This window comes from Vulpes vulpes, chromosome 11 (genome assembly GCF_048418805.1).
Source record: "Vulpes vulpes isolate BD-2025 chromosome 11, VulVul3, whole genome shotgun sequence".
Lineage (NCBI taxonomy): Eukaryota > Metazoa > Chordata > Mammalia > Carnivora > Canidae > Vulpes > Vulpes vulpes.
In genome coordinates this window covers 19,420,173-19,436,068 of record NC_132790.1, presented here as the reverse complement: position 1 = coordinate 19,436,068, position 15,896 = coordinate 19,420,173, and the positions used below count along the sequence as shown (strand labels likewise).

Below are 15,896 nucleotides of genomic sequence, written 5' to 3'. Positions count from 1 at the left end.
AGTAGACATCAACCCTACCTCAAAGTTATTAAGTGTGCATTTGTAAAAGGGTGTAAGTAGATATAGTCTGATTTGTTTCAGCAAATATGGTAAAAAAAAAACAACAACAGAAAATATGTTATAAAAAGAGTAACAATAGGAAGTGATGAACTATTACACATTCCAGACTCAGGATCTGGCCATTCTTCCTAGTGTCTTTATTCTTAGACAACACACCAGCTAAGATCCTGACCTTGCCTCTTTTCCTGACACTAAAAGGGAGTCTGAAAAACAAACCCCGATTCTGACACTTACAATCAAGAATCTCTCTCCAAGACCACAGCTGGGATTCATTTCTATGGATGGAGGATACTGGACAAGAGTTGAGGAATTTATCCTCATGAGCTTCTCTTCTCTACCTACTGAAATACAGTCGTTACTCTTCCTGACATTCCTAATCATCTACCTGGTCACCCTGATGGGAAACACCCTCATCATTCTGGTTACTTTGGCTGACCCCATGCTGCACAGTCCCATGTACTTCTTCCTCAGGAACTTGTCCTTCTTGGAGATTGGCTTCAACCTAGTCATTGTGCCCAAGATGCTGGGGACCCTGCTTGCCTGGGACACAACCATCTCCTTTCTTGGCTGTGCCACACAGATGTATTTCTTCTTCTTCTTTGGAGGTGCTGAATGCTTCCTCCTGGCCACCATGGCATATGACCGCTATGTAGCCATCTGCAGTCCCTTGCACTACCCAGTCATCATGAACCAAAGGACACGTGCCAAATTGGCTGTTGCTTCTTGGTTTCCAGGCTTTCCTGTTGCTACCGTGCAGACCACGTGGCTCTTCAGTTTTCCATTCTGTGGCACCAACAAGGTGAACCACTTCTTCTGTGACAGTCCACCTGTGCTGAGGCTGGTCTGTGCAGACACAGCACTGTTTGAAATCTATGCAATTGTTGGAACTATTCTGGTCGTCATGACACCCTGCTTGCTGATTCTGTGCTCTTACACTCGCATTGCTGCTGCCATCCTCAAAATTCCATCAGCTAAAGGGAAGCATAAAGCCTTCTCTACATGCTCCTCTCACCTCCTTGTTGTGTCCCTGTTCTATGTATCTTTAAGCCTCACCTACTTCCGGCCTAAATCCAATAATTCTCCTGAAAGCAAAAAGCTGCTGTCTTTGTCCTACACTGTTGTGACTCCCATGTTGAACCCCATCATTTATAGCCTGAGAAATAATGAAGTGAAGAATGCCCTTGGCCGGACCTTCCGTAAGGCTTTAGGCCTTAGAAACTGCATCCCGTAGGCATTGAGAAATGAGAATAAAGTGTACTGAATGGGGAGCAACCAATTTCCTATCTAGGCTTCCTTTGCTTCTCTTCCCATCTCTGTTCGTATGAAACCCAGCTGCTGAAATAACTACTGGAAAACTCAGTGAGGGGAAGAGAGCACAGAAGTAGATTAGAACTATTTCTACCACCTGAAAAACTCCTGTGCTCATTGTAGGCTTATTTTATAAAAAATAAAATAATTTTGTATTAGCATTTCACAATTTTGTGCCAAGTAATTCCAGATATTCGCATTCCTTTGACCTATTATGAACAGCATGAAGCTGCTTATAATCCTAATGTGGGAATACATTTAGTATAGGGAAAAATCAGTAAAAATCATCATGTCACTTTCTCTTCCTTTGGGCAGATCTAACTCCATTTATCAGATAGAAAATCCTATGACCCCTCCCAATGTACAACTTTCATCACTGTCTTACTTCGGTTTACATGGCCTTGAAGCAGTTCTTGGAAGCTCACTGGTATGGGTATGAATATAGAAAAATGTATGATAATTCCCATACTTACACCTTTATAACCTACAATTATTTTATTCCTTACTCTGTCTTTTCCAGGAAGAATGAGATGAGGTTTCATGGGCTCCCTCAATCCCATATTCAGATTCTCAAACATCATTGGAATAATATTATAAATTTCTATTGTGATTCTGTTTTCATCAAATTTAAAATGGATCTAGCTAACTTCAACATAGCTCTTCTTTAACCACAAAAATTTTTCTTATTCTTTTTATAATTTCATAGTACTCTTTTTCTAGGTATACCATACCTTACTTAACAATTAAGTAAGCTAAGTCTTTACAATTACAAATCTTGCTATAAAGATAGGTTTATGTATCAGCATTTTCATATTTTTGCCAGTATATCTGACAAATGGAAATCTAGAAATTAGGCAAAGGGTAAAAATGTGTAACATGTTGTTATATATTGGCAAACTTCCCTCCAAATTGATTGTACCATTTTACATTCCCACCAGCACTTTACATGGATTCTTGTTTCCTCACAGCTACATCAATAATATTTGTTATCAAACATTTGAAATTTTGCTTAACTAATAGGTAAAAAAAACTTAAATTTTAACTTGAAGGAAATAAATTTTGAAGACTATGGAAAAATAATTGAGTAAATTAGAGAAAATAGTGAGTTTCATTGAGGTTTCTGAGATAATAGTTTAGTTGATTAGCAGCTGGTGATGTTTGATACTCTGTTTTCTCTACTGGAAAGGTTCTTTCCATCTTTATTTTAGACAGATCCATCTCACCTTTCGAACCCTCAAGTAGTATAAATTATTATTTCCTACATGTACCTATTCCAATTTTATCAACAGATAAGTTAAATTTTATATATACTATGCTTTACTTCCTTTTACATGTTTGTCTTCCCCCAATGTACCTGTAACTCTTTGAAAATGAAAGCTGCCCAAGTATTTATGTCTTATATGACATGAGCATTCCTGAAAAACTTATGTTCTAAAAAAACTCTGCACTGAAAATACTATGGGAAAATAGGGTTAGGGCAGACCACCCCGAATATATGCAAATCTGAAGCCAGAGGATTAACAGAAACACAGGTAGTACTTAGAGAGACAACATAGACTGCTCAGACATGCAGTTCAGTGATAGAGGTTGCTAGAGTAAGTATTAAACATGCATAGTAACAGTAGAATGAAAATGTTAATAATGGCTTATTTAGTAAATGGGTATGTGGTGCTGAGACAATGCAGATGGTGTGATGCTCTGAACCAGATGGAGCAGCCCTTATCTGGTCATCAGAGTCAGTGACACTTTCCAGGAGCCAAAAGCTACACAAAACAAGAGATGCTTCTCTTTGTGAATGGAACCTCAAGTAAAGGCATACTTTTAAAATTTCTTTAAAACAGCTAAGTGCCAAGGTCTTATGACATTCACTTCAGTGTTGAAAGTTATCACTTTATCTATTCTGGTTTGCTTTGCCTCATACAAACTTTACATTATAATGAACTTACTCTCTAATTTTTCAATAGTCTATGGAAGATGAATAAATGAATGGATAATCCAATTGAGAAATGCTGGTGACTTGGAATAGAGAGTGTAATTTATCAAGTATCAGTAGAAATTAATTTTAAATAATTGTTAGAGGAAGGATTGATAGAACTTGATGGTAGATTGCATGTGCTCAAGGGAGGGGATTTGATTCTAGAACAAGGCCAATTCCTGTAGTAGAGTGTAGGTGTTCTGAAAATCTGGAGGAGATCCATAAGAGAGTTATGAAAGAGATTTTTTTAGAAAGGTCAAGCCTTTTCCTTCACATCTCAGTTATGAATCTCTTTTTATCATTTGGGGAAACATCTTCCCAAACTTGCAGTAACTGATCTTGCCTTGGGACCAGCTGCTTTCATCGGGTTATCCCAGAACTGGATATGGAGCCAAGGACTTAAGTGCAAATGAGTTATTAAGGATAAGTAATTAAATGAATGACCAAAGTAGAGGTGGAATGGAGAAGAAGCTAAGCAAAAATATAATTTGGGGTACAATCCCAGACTCAGCTTGATCCAGCAGGAAACTCCAGAGCATAAATAAAGCTTAGTTTGTTCTGCTTCATCCATAAGAAGTAGGCCTTCGTATTTCCCTTTCACTCATCCACTGGCTATTGGCAGACTGTGAGGGTAGGGAAGAGGGGGAATTAAAACTCCCAGGCACCACTGTCTCCCAGTGCCCTAGGGCACTGAGAACCTGAAGTTCTCAGGTACAAGCTATTAGAAGTAAAGCTTGCAGAAACTGACAAAGGATGCTCAGAGCTAGTCAAAGTGACTGAGTGAAGATTGAGGAGAAACTTCAACAGTGTCTACTACAGTCTGCCCTTTAGAAGTGCTTTTCATCATTGGAGTGTTTGGGTCAAGAAAAACCTCCAAGTCTTTAATCAGAACATTAAAAAATGGTCATTGAAAAAATAACTGCTGAAACTCTAAATCTAGAGCTCAGTTCAACATACCGCAATCTCTCCAAGTTCAACAACTACCCAGCAGTCTGAGTTCTGATAATTTATTTTTCCAGAGGAGTAGTTTGAACCAAACACACAAATCCAAAATCATTGATCATCAGACACAATGGAATTAAACTCAGAAGTGTGAAACAAATATTTTCTTTTTTAATGCATAAAGGCATCTTTTTTCACAATGGACTCAGAATACCCACCATTGGCTTCAACATGGATGGAACTGGAGGGTATTATGCTGAGTGAAATGAGTCAATTGGAGAAGGACAAACATTATATGTTCTCATTCATTTGGGGAATATAAATAATAGTGAAAGGGAATAGAAGGGAAGGGAGAAGAAATGGGTAGGAAATATCAGAAAGGGAGACAGAACATAAAGACTCCTAACTCTGGGAAATGAACTAGGGGTGGTGGAAGGGGAGGAGGGCATGGGGTGGGGGTGAATGGGTGACGGGCACTGAGGGTGGCACTTGACGGGATGAGCACTGGGTGTTATTCTGTATGTTGGCAAATTGAACACCAATAAAAAATAAATTTATTATTTAAAAAACCCACAAATCATTATATAAGGCAATGATAGTACCTTTACTTCATCTCCCATTTATACAGGGGCCCCTTTGAGATTGCTGGGACTGAGAAAATAGCTCATGATGATTAATTTATATTTGAAAGGCTTTTGTCTTAGGCAAAAACATGGCTGAAACTTTGGGATTGCTGCTCATAACATTATTAATTTGTAATCCAAGTTCCTACTCAATTACATCCAAGAAAATGGAAAATGGTGGTACTATTTTTGCAGCTACATCATTTTCTTCTAATAACATATCCATCACAGTTATAGTTTCACATTTTTTAAAGATTTTTATTTATTTATGATAGTCACACACACACACACACACAGAGAGAGAGAGAGAGGCAGAGACATAGGCAGAGGGAGAAGCAGGCTCCATGCACTGGGAGCCCGACGTGGGATTCGATCCCAGGTCTCCAGGATCGCGCCCTGGGCCAAAGGCAGGTGCCAAACTGCTGCACCCCCCAGGGATCCCTAGTTTCACATTTTATATGGTTCTTTAATATTTGTCTTCCCACCTAAACTGTAAGTTCTATGAGGCCAGGAACAATGTTTACAAAATTTCCTACTGAAACTTTAGTGCCTGGATCATGTTAGGTATCCAAGAATTATTTGTTAAATGAATGAATGAACATTCAAGTGGATCTTGTGCATTTACTCATTGGCCATTGGAGCCAGTAATACAATTTTTCCTCTCAAATGCAAGTATGCAGCATTTGAGAAGAGAAAGGATGAGAGGAAGAATGGCAGAGAGAAGTCATGTAGCTATTTTCTATTCTCCCACTACTTTTGATTATAATCCCAAGTAAATATGGGAACAGGAAATTATATTATATACCAGACAAAGAGAAAGGTTATCAAGGGAAAGAATAAATAGCTATTCTTTTTTATCCACTGAGTCACCTTTATTACCACTTTTTTTTTTTTTTTTGGAAATATGGTACACTTCCCTACGGCAAACTTCAAGATGAACGTGTCATCCTAATTAATTAAAATGGAAAATCTCAGGTCATATAGGGGAAGGATGATGCAGAGGTCAGTATTTTAAATATGGCTTGTACAAAAATTCAAGTACATATTTGCAGGCACCATGCAAACTCAATGCTAAATACTAAGCAAACAATAATGAAATCAGATATGGTTACCAGTTTCAGTTAGAAACGTGCAATAAAATTTCTGTTTCAGAAGAACTATAAGAAATGTTCAGATATACATTAGAATCAGCTTGGGGAAATTTTATCTCAAAGCATAGACATCATTTTACTCCCTCAACATCAATTCTTATTCCAGAAAGGTTAGGATTCTGAGACTGTTAGTCAGACTTTCTTCTTTTCATCTTAACCAGGAGTTATTAGCTGCCCAACCAACAGCATCCCCAACCAATTGTGGTTTTCATTAATGTTCTTCAGTTGGCTTAGACAATAATTAATGGGTTCTCCTCTCCATGCCTGAAAACTTCTGAGCCCAGGCTAGAAACATTCCCAAAGGACCAGCCCAATGAGAATCAAAAGGGAGGGGAGATGTAAAAGGATGCTGACATGATACAAGTGAAATCACTGACTTATAGAGATGCTTGCACTTCCAAGTTCATTGTAGCATTTTTCACAATAGCCAAGACATGGGAACAACCTAAGTGCCCATTTACAGATGAATGGATAAAGAAAATGTGGCATTTGTATAGATACATACAATGAGATATTAATCAGCCATAACAAAGAAGGAAATTCTGCCATTTTGACGACATGGATGGACCTCAAGGGCATTATGCTAAGTGAAATAAGTCAGACAGAGAAAGACAAATACTGTTTGATCTCACTTATTTGTGGACTCTCACTTATATGTGGAATCAAAGAAAAGGAGAGTGGAATAGTGGATATTGGGGCTGGAGTAGAGTAATATTCGTCAGAGGGTACAAACGCAGTTATAAGATGAATAAGTTCTGGGGATCAAAAGTACAACATAGTGACTATCATTAACAATATTGTATTATATACTTTAAAATTGCTAAAAGAGTAGATTTTAAGTGTTTTCACCACACATATATACAAAAAGGTAATTATGTGCAGTAATAGACATGTTAACTATTATGCTAATTAGTTGAATATAAATACATGTATCAAATCATCACATTACACACCTCAAATTTACACAATGTTAGATGTCAATTTTGTCTCAATAAAGCCGAGGGAAAAAAAGAATGCTAGCATGTTCTTCTAATCTCTCTCTGGTGCAAACCTTGGAAAATAGACTGCTAAGGTGTTCCCCCCCCCTTTGCTCTTGTAGCCTCATGAGTGCAGGAAAAGTTGGAGCTGCAGCAAAGATCTCCTCCATTTATGAGATTGCAGAATCTTTATGAATTTCTGCACTTTTAGGAATTCCTCAAAACTCACACCTGTCAGTAAGTGAACTTATGACTTGACTTGAGGAAGAGGAAGCATTGGGAGAATCATTCCCTTACAGTAAACAGCAGGGACCAAAAATAGTCCTGAGACTCAGCCTGGAATCCTCTAGAGTGATTGACACTCCTCTAGAGTGATTGCCCAGCTCAGAGCTCCTTTACAGGGACTGACTCAGCCACACTTTAGGTTTTGTCTGGCACAACCCTGGACAAAGCTTCTTTGAGAATGTGACAAGGTGGAAACCCAGAGTTCACCAGCAATGAGGACTGAGAGTACCTTTGAAATGACTGGCACAGATATAATTCAGGGCTTTTCTGAAAGGATTTGCACAAATAGTCATATTTTAGGGCTCCCCTGGACTCGCTCATTTGGACAGAGTCTCAGGGTACTCTAGAGTGGCTAACACAGACCAGAGATTCTCTGGAATGTGATACAAATATCACAAGAAGTAAGTAAAGAGCAAAGTGGACAGAGCACAGATGTGAACTCGTTTGTAGAGAGGATGATGGTTTATTACCATGAAAATAAATTCTCTGACACATTTCTAAGAAATAAGAAGGGACATCAGAGGTCTCAAACAAAAAAACATGTAGTTTTATAAGACTTGACAAATTAATCTGGGAAAGGATAGAAAACAATGATAATGTATTAGAATACATTTAGAATATTTGAAGCATTTACATATGTATTATCTCATTTCACATGTTTCAGGCACTCATAATAATAGTCATTTTATAGTTGAAAAAAACTATAACTCAGAAAATGTCATGTCAGTAGCCCTGTTTCTCACAGCTAAAAAATAATCAGTACTTTAACTCTGATTTTATGACTCTAGGGTCCATGCCTTATAACTATGTGACCTCAAACTATTATTTATGTGAGAGTTTCACAAAGTTTTTCATTTATTTATTTATTTATTTATTTATTTATTTATTTATTTGAGAGAGAGAGCGAGAGAAGGATGCAGAGGGGCAGACGGAGAAGGGGACATTCTTAAGCAGACTGCCTACTGAGCAGGAAGCCCAAGACCAAACTCCATCCCACAATCCTGAAAACACCACCTGAGCTGAAACCAGAGTTAGAAGCTCAACATACTGCACCACCTAGACACACCCTACCCTCCAGTTTCACAAAGTTTTCTTAAGTATGTTACCTAGTTCTTTCTTGTTCAAACAGTGCATGGAATCTCTAAGATGTTACCTCAGAAAGGAGATACTCTGGGTAGAAGTGTAGCTGAGCAGACTACCTCAGCTAACTTTCTGCATAAGTTCCCTTTCCATAGGATTCTCTCCTACTCTGATGGCTGCAAACACAGCTCCATTATCTGAGGCTCTGTGCTTGCAAGACCAGTAGTAAAAAAGCAGCTGAATTATACTTCATCCATAACATCTTGATAACCACAATTGCATGCATGCAGCTACAGGAAGATTAGTTCTTCAGAATATCATCCTAGCAACATCCCCTCCACCATCTCTTCCTTGCTTAGGAGAGGAAAACATATCAAAATTAAAAAACCGAAGGGAAAGGTGAAAGATGGAAGAGAAAAACAAGAAAGGCTAGAACAAAGGAAGGCAATATAAAGGGATGGTTGGAGAAGGATCAAGACAGATGATGGAAAATATGGAATTACAACTGTGGGAGGGGGTCAAGTTGTTTTTTGTGTAGCCCTAGGACCCTGAGAAGGATGAAGGGGCTGTTTCAAGGGACAGGAGAAAAGTGAAGCCAAGTAAGTGGGGATCTGAGCCTCTTCCCATCCCCTTATTCATCTTCATTGGTCTTAGTGTGGAGACTCTCTGCAGGATGTGGTTTGAAAGAAAAGGGAAAGTCATCTCTGCTTCCTTAGCTGAGATTTTCTTTGATAACATCTGAACTTTTTGCCCAAGAATTATTCTGTCCTAGACTTTTTTAATATGGTGTTCCTCTAGTTTCAACTATCATGGGTCTCAGCTACACTTTATCGGATTCTTTTCTATCTACTGCTTTACCGAAAGGTTTGACTTAGAGTCTTTTTGAAACTATAAAGACTATAATAATATTGATGATAATAACAATAACAGGCAGAATTTAAATTTGTGCCATGTTTTACAATTGTACATTTATTTCCACATCTTTTAGCAGATGATAATTTAAAACATTTGTTTGTTGGTAGAGACAATGTTTACATTTTTTAACAAACACTTAAAAAATAATAGTGATGACTCCATCATGGATTCACTAAGAATTTCATGAATAAGAACTTCATTACTTTTTAAAGATAAATATTAGCATCTTAAGTCAATTAACTGATGTTGTTAAGATAAATGTTAGTAATTCAACAAACATTTCAAACATTTATTGTTACTTCATAAGCAGCAGGCATTATAAGATGGATAGAATGATGTATATCATTTGGTTTGTGTCTTCAAGGAATACACAATTTGTAGGAGAGGACAAATATAAAAATAACTATGATAAAACCATTATTACAATAAGAATATTTTAAAATGCTACGAGGAATAGGGCACGTGGGAGGCTCAGTCAGTTAAGCTTCTGACTCGATTGTGTCCCAGGTCATGATGTCAGGGTTCTGAGACTGAGCCCTGTGTTAAGCCTGGCATTGGGCTCCTTGCTGAGCATGGAATGGAGACGGCTTAAGATTCTCTTTCTCTCTTCCCCTCTATCCCTCACCCACTCGTGTGTGCTTTCTCTCTCTCTCTTAAAAAATATGCTATGGGGAACACAATGGAGAAAGTAACTTAACCTGATTGGGGTTGGAGATAGAAAAAGCTTCACAAGGAATTTGACATTAGATCTTAGATAAAAGAATGAGCATTTGATATGGTTTATCGGCCTTTCACTACGGCATTCAATGAACACTTTCCTGAAATATTTGTTATTACATTAAGATATATTCCATGTAACAGTACATATAACTGTTTATTGATACACAATCAATGTATGAAATGATTTAAAGTCACCGATAGAAAAAAATAGATCAAAAAGTTAGAGATTAAAAAATTGATGCCAACTCATTTTGGGATATGGCTTAAGTGATGTGCCCCAGAGTCAAGACTCTGTCCTAGGAAACATTTTGATAAAATATTTGAGGGGAATGGACATCTGTGGCATAGTGAGTGACAGAGATTTTATAACAAAGCTTTTAAAATATCTTCTCAGAACATAGCAAAACATTTAAAATAAATATATATTGGAAGACAAAACTGAATGTACCACCTATAATATGCACAAACGCAAACACACATACATTCAGAGGTTTTACTAAACTGTAAGCTTAAATATATAGACTGTATAGCATCATCAAACTATAAAAATAAAACCTTAGACTACATTAATTACCAAGCACTTGGAGTTAAGCATTCTGCTAGTTGCACAAGATACAATGATGACTGAATAGGTTTTCCTCCTGGCATCTACTAAAATCATCGTTAAGTGTGGGCTGCTTGAGGTTAGGACATATTCAGGTCTCCTCTCAGGGATTATTGGTAACTGCTGGTATACTTTCCTTGATTTCTTCTTTCCTGCCCTTTCATCTTGCAGAAATCATATGATGGCTGACCTCACCACCTTTCATTGTGCTTGAGAACCCTCTCTCTTCAGAAATGTTTGACCTGGCTTCTTTTTTAGTACCAATGACTGGTGAGGAAAGAGAGTAGGAGTCCATAAATGAAGATGTGATACTGAACATTATCTATAGAGCAAAGAAAAGTCAAGGGATGATGTATAGATATATATGATGTGCCTCATTTCAGTCTGAAAAAAAATAGGTTAGTATCCTCCCAAAAATTGTGAATCCCATAGACCAGCATTTTTTTGTTTTGTTTTGTCTTGTCTTTTTTTTTTTTTTTTTTTTTTTTTTTACATTTTGGAAGGTACAGCTTCTGATTTGCAACAACTAGAATAAAAAAGGTGGAGAACGAGTCCATTGGGATTTTCTTTCTAAGAGTGTAATAGAGGTCTAAATAACATATGGAGACTTCTGCCTTCCTGGAACATGAATGTCCAGTGAAATCCTGGGCAGAAGAATGACGTGGGGGAAACTGGACAATTGTCAGTGAGTTTGTTCCCTTGAGCTTTTTAACTTTGTCCTTTGAGCTCCATGCTCTGCTCTTTCTACTTTTTTTTGACTATTTACTTGGTTACTCTAATGGGCAATGTTCTCATCATCCTGGTCACTATAGCTGACTCTGCCCTACAAAATCCTATGTACTTCTTCTTCAGGAACTTGTCCTTCTTGGAGATAGGCTTCAACTTAGTCATTGTGCCCAAGATGCTGGATACTCTGATCATCCAAGACACAACCATCTCCTTCCTTGGCTGTGCCACTCAGATGTATTTCTTCTTCTTCTTTGGGGCTGCTGAGTGCTGTCTCCTAGCCACAATGGCATATGACCACTATGTGGCCATCTGTGACCCTTTGCATTACCCAGTCATTATGAACCACAGAGCCTGTGCCCAGCTAGCAGCTCCCTATTGGTTCTCAGGATTTCCAGTTGCCACTGTGAAAACCACATGGATTTTCAACTTCCCTTTTTCAGGCTCCAACAGAGTGAACCCTTGTTCTGTGACAGCCCCCCTGTCATTGCACTGGTTTGTGCTGATTCATCTCTGAACTGGAGGCTCTGACACTCACTGTCCTATTTATCCTCTTCCTTTTCTTGCTGATCCTGGAGTCCTATGTCCGCATCCTCTCCATTTTCAGGATGCCCTCAGCTGAGGGGAAACGTAAGGCCTTCTCTACCTGTTCCTCCCACCTCCTGGTTGTCTCCCTCTTCTACAGCACTGCCATCCTCACATACTTCCGATCCCTATCCAACACCTCTCCTGAGACCAAGAGACTGCTGTCCCTCTCCTACACTGTGGTGACTCTCATGTTGAAGCCCATCATCTACAGTTTAAGGAATAGTGAAGTGAAGGCTACACTGAGGCGAGTCCTCCACAGGACTCTGGGCCCTCAGAAACTCTGACTGAGTGAGATGCAAACCTAAGGGATGGAATGCAAGGACAAAGGAAAGAAAAAAAATTCCTCCCATGCGTTTTGGTCCCTACTTATTCTAAGAGCCATGATATACCCACTAGGATTTTGGACTTAGTAGGGTCTGTTTCTGAATGAAAGAACATGAATGATAAAGGAGAACTTCTGTAGGCCCAGGATTCTGTGGGACCGATGTATCTGAGGATGCTGCTAGATTACATAGATTGGGAAAGTTTACAATTGTTGTACTAACAACACTACAACTCACCATTCTTTATTTATTTTAACTTTTCTTGAAATTCTTCATCCATATCTTTTTATGATCTCCTCCTTCACATTTTCTATTTGTCCAAAATCTCTCGCTGAAACTTTCCAAGATCTTTCTCCTTTCAAAGTAAAGTTTTGATGATGGCGAAAATAAATAGAGTTTTGTTTGATTCTTCACTCATTTTTTTGGAACTCAAAATTTCAACACATTTTGACACAGTGCTGAATATAATAGGTGATTTCTTTCCCTGTGGAATTTATATTCCAGTGAAGAAAAGAAATAATAAAGCAATACTTAAAAACTTCCACTGGCTTATAAAGTACCCAAGTACTATTAGGTTGGCAGATGAGGACTTCTTCCTCTGCAACTGTAATTAGTCTGTGCCTCATCTGGAGAAGGACTACTCCACATGGACTCTGCCTCAAATTAGTCATGTTGGATCTGAGAGTTGTTTGACAGAAAGAGTGTAATGATCATAAGTTAAGTGGACAAATATCTAGGAAACAGCTGTAAATAACCCAAGATTCTATGTTTACTAGATTTTTATGTAATCATATTATGACTAGATGATATCAATTGTCCTTATAAATCTGCCTATCGCTCAACCAGTGTAGTAGCCCATCTTTAGGATTTTGTCCAGTGAATATAGACCAACTCTGGACTCTTGAAAAATAGCAGGCTTGGGATGTGGGCACCATCCCAAGCCTGGTAAACTATTTGTGTAAACTATTCATAAGAATTTATTGATAATTAACAGAGTAAAATCACATCTACTGCATCAGCATGTTTTCTCCACAAACCCTATAAATAACTGTGTTCCATAGAGGTATCACCAGTTCAGTCTCCCACACTGTGTATCCTTCAGCTCTCCTGTACCAAGGACCTAGAAAGGCAGCACATTCTAATTATCACTATAATAATTTGCATATTAAAAGGTAGATCATGAGGTTCTGTTTCAATGATAGCAATCACAAACTAATTGTATTGGCACCATTAAACATTTATAATCTCCAATTTTAGCCAAACTTTAATCACTCCTTCACATTCATTTTACTTGTCCTTATATGGTAGGCAGAATAATGGTTCCCTAAATATGTCCATGTCCTAACCCCAGGACCTATAAATATGTTACCTACACAGGAAAGAGGACTTTGTAGACAGAATTAAAATAAGTATCTTCAGATGGGGAGGTTATCCTTGATTTTTTTTAAATACAGTAATAGGTAATCAGAAAGTAGGTACAGAATGAACATGAAATATTTATTTCTGTGGCTTTCTTGCCTCCACACACCTAAGTTCACAACTACTGTCTTCTGCTTTCTATATAGACCTACCCTCTCCAAGTCCTAGTTGTCCTTCAGGCCCAGGCTTAGTATCAGCATTTTCCTCACTCTTGCTAGCCCTGGAATGTCACTATTTGTTCTTAGTTTCCAAAATACAGTCTTTATTCTTATCTGATAGATAAAATATCCATGTCCCTAATAAGAGTGTGAGAAGGACAGCAGAAACCATATATATGTCTTCATTGTACCCATGCTCTTCACTACCCACTTCAAATTCATATACAGAATGCATGTGCCAGTAAGCACACATGTAGCACTTTGCTCACCTAAATGATTAAGTAGTGTTGGTAAATTTATTTATTACTTAATGTTGCAAAGAGATTCAGAAATACAAAGAGATAAAAGAATCAGAGTAGGATCTGGGATAGATTGATTTCAATATATAACATGCTAAAAAAAAGATAGATTTGACAGACTCCAGGGTTTATAAAATGTAAATGTTTTTTCAGGATTTCCAAACTCTTAGGTGCCAAAAAACCAACAAGAAGGAAGCAGACCCTCCTTCTATTGGTCCATGAATTATTATCCTTCTTCTTTTACAAAGGAAGTGTTGGATGAAGGATGGAGGGTAGGTCTTAACAAAGTCCCAGGATGAGGATCTTACCATATTCCAATCTTCCTGAGGAAAATTACTCAGCAAATCTTATATGCAGGGAGCTAAAGTCTCACAGTCAGTGGCATATTTCAAACACACATGGGAAATTCTTTGTGGCCACTTTCCTCAGAGCTCCCTTCACATCCTTGTTCCTCAAGCTATAGATGAGGGGATTGACCGTGGGTGTCAATATTGCATAGAACACAGACACCAGTTTTTCCTGTTCTTTGAAAGACTTTGGTGTCATGTAAGTGACAATTGCTGGCCCATAAAAGAAGATGACCACCATGAGGTGGGAACCGCAGGTAGAGAATGCCTTGCGCCTACCAATGGCTGACTTCATCCTTAATACAATCACTATGATGTGGCCATAGAATACTAGAATTAGGGAGACAGGTATGAAGAGAATCATGACACCCATGAGGAAAATGGCCATCTCTGAAGCGTGGGTGTCTGTGGATGCCAGCATCAACAGTGCAGGGGCCTCACAAAACAAATGAGCAATGCTATTGCTGTCTTGATAGGGTAGCCTTAGTGTAAAAGTGGTATCTACCACAGATGCCAGAATGCCACTGGTCCATGATCCTGCAGCCAGCTGAATACACACCCGCCAAGTCATGATGCTAGGGTAATGCAAAGGGTTGCAGATGGCCACATATCGATCATAGGACATCACCACCAGAAAGGCACACTGTGTGCCCCCCAAAATGAGGAAGAGTAAAAGCTGAGCTGCACAACGTGTGAATGAAATGATCTCCTTCCTGGATAGCAGATGGACCAGGGCCTGAGCAACCATGTTGGTAGAAAAACTGAGGTCAGCCAAAGATAAGTTGCAGAGGAAAAAATACATGGGTGTGTGAAGCCGAGAGTCAGCCTGAACAAGGTGCATGAGAAGCAGATTTGCAAGCACAGTAACCAGGTAGACACCCAGGAATAAAATAAATAGGAGCTTCTGAGTGTGGGGGTCATCAGAGAGTCCCAGGAGGAGGAACTCTGTCACCTGCGTCTGATTTGCTGCTCTCATACTTTGTTGTTTCAGGAAGAAGTCTACATGCTAAACATAGGTCCATAGAACCTCAGATTTGGAGGGATTTCTTTTTTAAAAAAAGGATTTCATTTATTTATTAATGAGAGACAGAGAGAAAGAGGCAGAAACATAGGCAGAGGGAGAAGCAGGCTCCATGCAGGAAGCCTGATGTGGGACTCGATCCCGGGATGGATCCCGGGACTCCAGGATCATGTCCTGGGCAGAAGGCAGGCGCTCAACCACTGAGCCATCCAAGGATCCCTTGGAGGGCTTTTAATTGCTCTCAATCACTATCAAACTTCCAAAACTGAGCTTTAATAAAACATTATCATGCTGCTTTAGTTGGAGCATTTTCAGTGTTGTAAAACTTCATACTTTTAAGATGGCACCTTCTTTTTTAGTGTCATCTGTAAGTGT

The 15,896-nt window shown here is 38.6% G+C and overlaps 2 protein-coding genes and 1 pseudogene across 2 annotated transcripts; 2 read left to right on the top strand and 1 right to left on the bottom strand.

Annotated features, from left to right (window-relative positions):
* The first annotated feature begins 337 nt into the window (after positions 1 to 337).
* On the top strand, positions 338 to 1,291 carry LOC140594508 (olfactory receptor 10A2). The gene has a single exon (XM_072727436.1). The coding sequence runs from the start codon at positions 338 to 340 to the stop codon at positions 1,289 to 1,291; it is 954 nt and encodes a 317-aa protein (XP_072583537.1).
* Positions 1,292 to 11,306: 10,015 nt separating this feature from the next.
* LOC112910896 (olfactory receptor 10A4-like) lies at positions 11,307 to 12,238 on the top strand (annotated as a pseudogene).
* A 2,290-nt stretch (positions 12,239 to 14,528) lies between these two features.
* LOC112910873 (olfactory receptor 2D2-like) lies at positions 14,529 to 15,476 on the bottom strand. Its single transcript, XM_025987189.2, has one exon. The coding sequence runs from the start codon at positions 15,474 to 15,476 to the stop codon at positions 14,529 to 14,531; it is 948 nt and encodes a 315-aa protein (XP_025842974.2).
* Between the last annotated feature and the right edge of the window lie 420 nt (positions 15,477 to 15,896).